The sequence below is a fragment of the Lactuca saligna genome, chromosome 6 (assembly GCF_052625555.1).
Source record: "Lactuca saligna cultivar CGN05327 chromosome 6, ASM5262555v1, whole genome shotgun sequence".
NCBI lineage: Eukaryota > Viridiplantae > Streptophyta > Magnoliopsida > Asterales > Asteraceae > Lactuca > Lactuca saligna.
The window spans coordinates 39,936,416-39,938,300 of NC_136422.1; the positions used below are offsets into that span (position 1 = coordinate 39,936,416).

Here is a 1,885-nt window from a genome sequence, read left to right on the forward strand (position 1 = left end):
CTAAACCAAAAGATAAGTTTTTAAACAAAATACATTAATTCCTGCATTGATTGCTACCTCCATTCCCTCCTTGACTGCATCATGCATTCCCTCCTTGACTGCTTCCTGCATTCCCTCCTTCATTTCTTCCTGCATTCCCACCTTGACCTTTGCACGTCCTTGAGTTATGACCCCTATTGTTGCATTTCCCACACCTAACACTAACAAACTTTCTGGTAAGTTTTTCAGGTTCACCTGCACCATGATTTTGCATCTGTTTATCATATTTTTCATCTGCACTTCTCTTTCTCTTGGTGTTAGGTCTCCCAGGTTGATTGTGATGTGGTGGTGGTGTTAATTGAAATGGACAGGTACTTTTTGCCACATGGCTCTACCCTTTATAGGGTCCACGGTGTAAGAGTAAGCTTCATTCCATGTTTGAAGCCAATACACTTTGTTAACATAAGTGTAAAGCTCCCCAACTTTGTCTCCACTATCAGCCATTTCATGTATTGTAGCTATGGCATGCCTGCATGGAATCCCATTCAATTCCCACCTTCTACATGTACATGACATATTTTTCATGTCAACCACATGCTGGTCATGCCAAGGACCATAAACTTCATACTTTGCAGTCCCATTCCATCTAGCTCTATATTGGACTGAAGCTTCCCTATTTCTCTCAAGTAACTTTGATGTTGTTGGAGTGAGTGGACCTGGAGCTTTGGACATCACTTTCTTCACATTGCAAATCCTCTTCATAAGGTACTGCCTGATGTACTCAAGACAACTTATGATGGGCTTATTCCTACCATGAATAAGCTTACTGTTGAAAACCTCACATAAATTGTTGAGCAATATATCTGATCCTGCTCCGCCTGTATTAAACAAGAAAATTATATGAACTAAACCATATACAATGAGCACTAGTAAAGCTTCACCTAAGTTAGGGAATGTAACCTGAAAAGTGGCTTCTGGCCCAATGGTGAGGGGGGATTTTCTTCAACCACTCAAAAGCATCCTTATCAAACTTGTTAAGTTCATTCATGTAGTGTTCAAATTCTGGTACTGTGGTTGCTATTGCACACTGCCATAAGTGATCTTTATACTCTTTTGTTTTCCATTTTTTCCTCATGTTCTCATAAATATGTCTTAGACAGAATCGATGCTCAGCATGTGGGTATAGTTGTGCTATAGCAGGTAAGAGTCCCTGTAAAGGATTATTTCACATAATCATTGCAACAATCATATACAAATAAACTATTAGTAATACAAAAAGAAGAAAATAGTACCTTTTGTCTATCACTCATGAAAGTAAAGTTAGAATTTGAGCACAACTCTAAGTCATCTCCCAAGCATTCTAGAAACCATTTCCAGCTACTCATATTTTCAGTCTCAACAATGGCATATGCAAGTGGGTATATGCCGTTGTTTGAATCCAATCCAACTGCTGTGAGTACTTGGCCTGGAAAGGGTCCTTTCATAAAAGCACCATCTAGTCCCAGAATATCTCTTAAACCTGCTTTAAACCCTTTCTTTATTGCCCCTAAGCAAATATACACCCTTTTAAACTGCCTTGTTTCTCTAGTACTGTTAGGCTCATTAACAACCTCAAGCTTCACAGTTGTACCCACATTAGTTGCTTGTAGTTCCATAAGATAATCTCTTAACACCTCGTATTGCTTTGTGTAGTCACCACTCACTTGCTTTGTAGCTGTTGCTTTTGCTCTCTGTACTTTGTGTATGGACACACCAACTTGAAGCCTCTTCTGAACTTGCTCTTGAATGCTTCGAAGGGGGTACTGTAGGGTTAGACTCGACCATGTCTAAGATTTCTGCAGATATATACTTCGCAGTGCAAGCCCTAAGTTTTCTAGTTTGAACACAAGTATGTTTGTCCAGTAAA

At 39.4% G+C, this 1,885-nt stretch overlaps 1 protein-coding gene across 1 annotated transcript; it reads right to left on the reverse strand.

The window, feature by feature from the left end:
• LOC145002467 (uncharacterized) lies at positions 1–1,114 on the reverse strand. The gene is made up of 3 exons (XM_078961735.1): positions 940–1,114; positions 355–857; positions 1–234 (listed from the first exon to the last, which is right to left on the reverse strand). Exons 1-3 carry the CDS (start codon positions 1,112–1,114, stop codon positions 1–3), a joined length of 912 nt encoding a protein of 303 aa, XP_078817861.1.
• Positions 1,115–1,885: the final 771 nt, after the last annotated feature.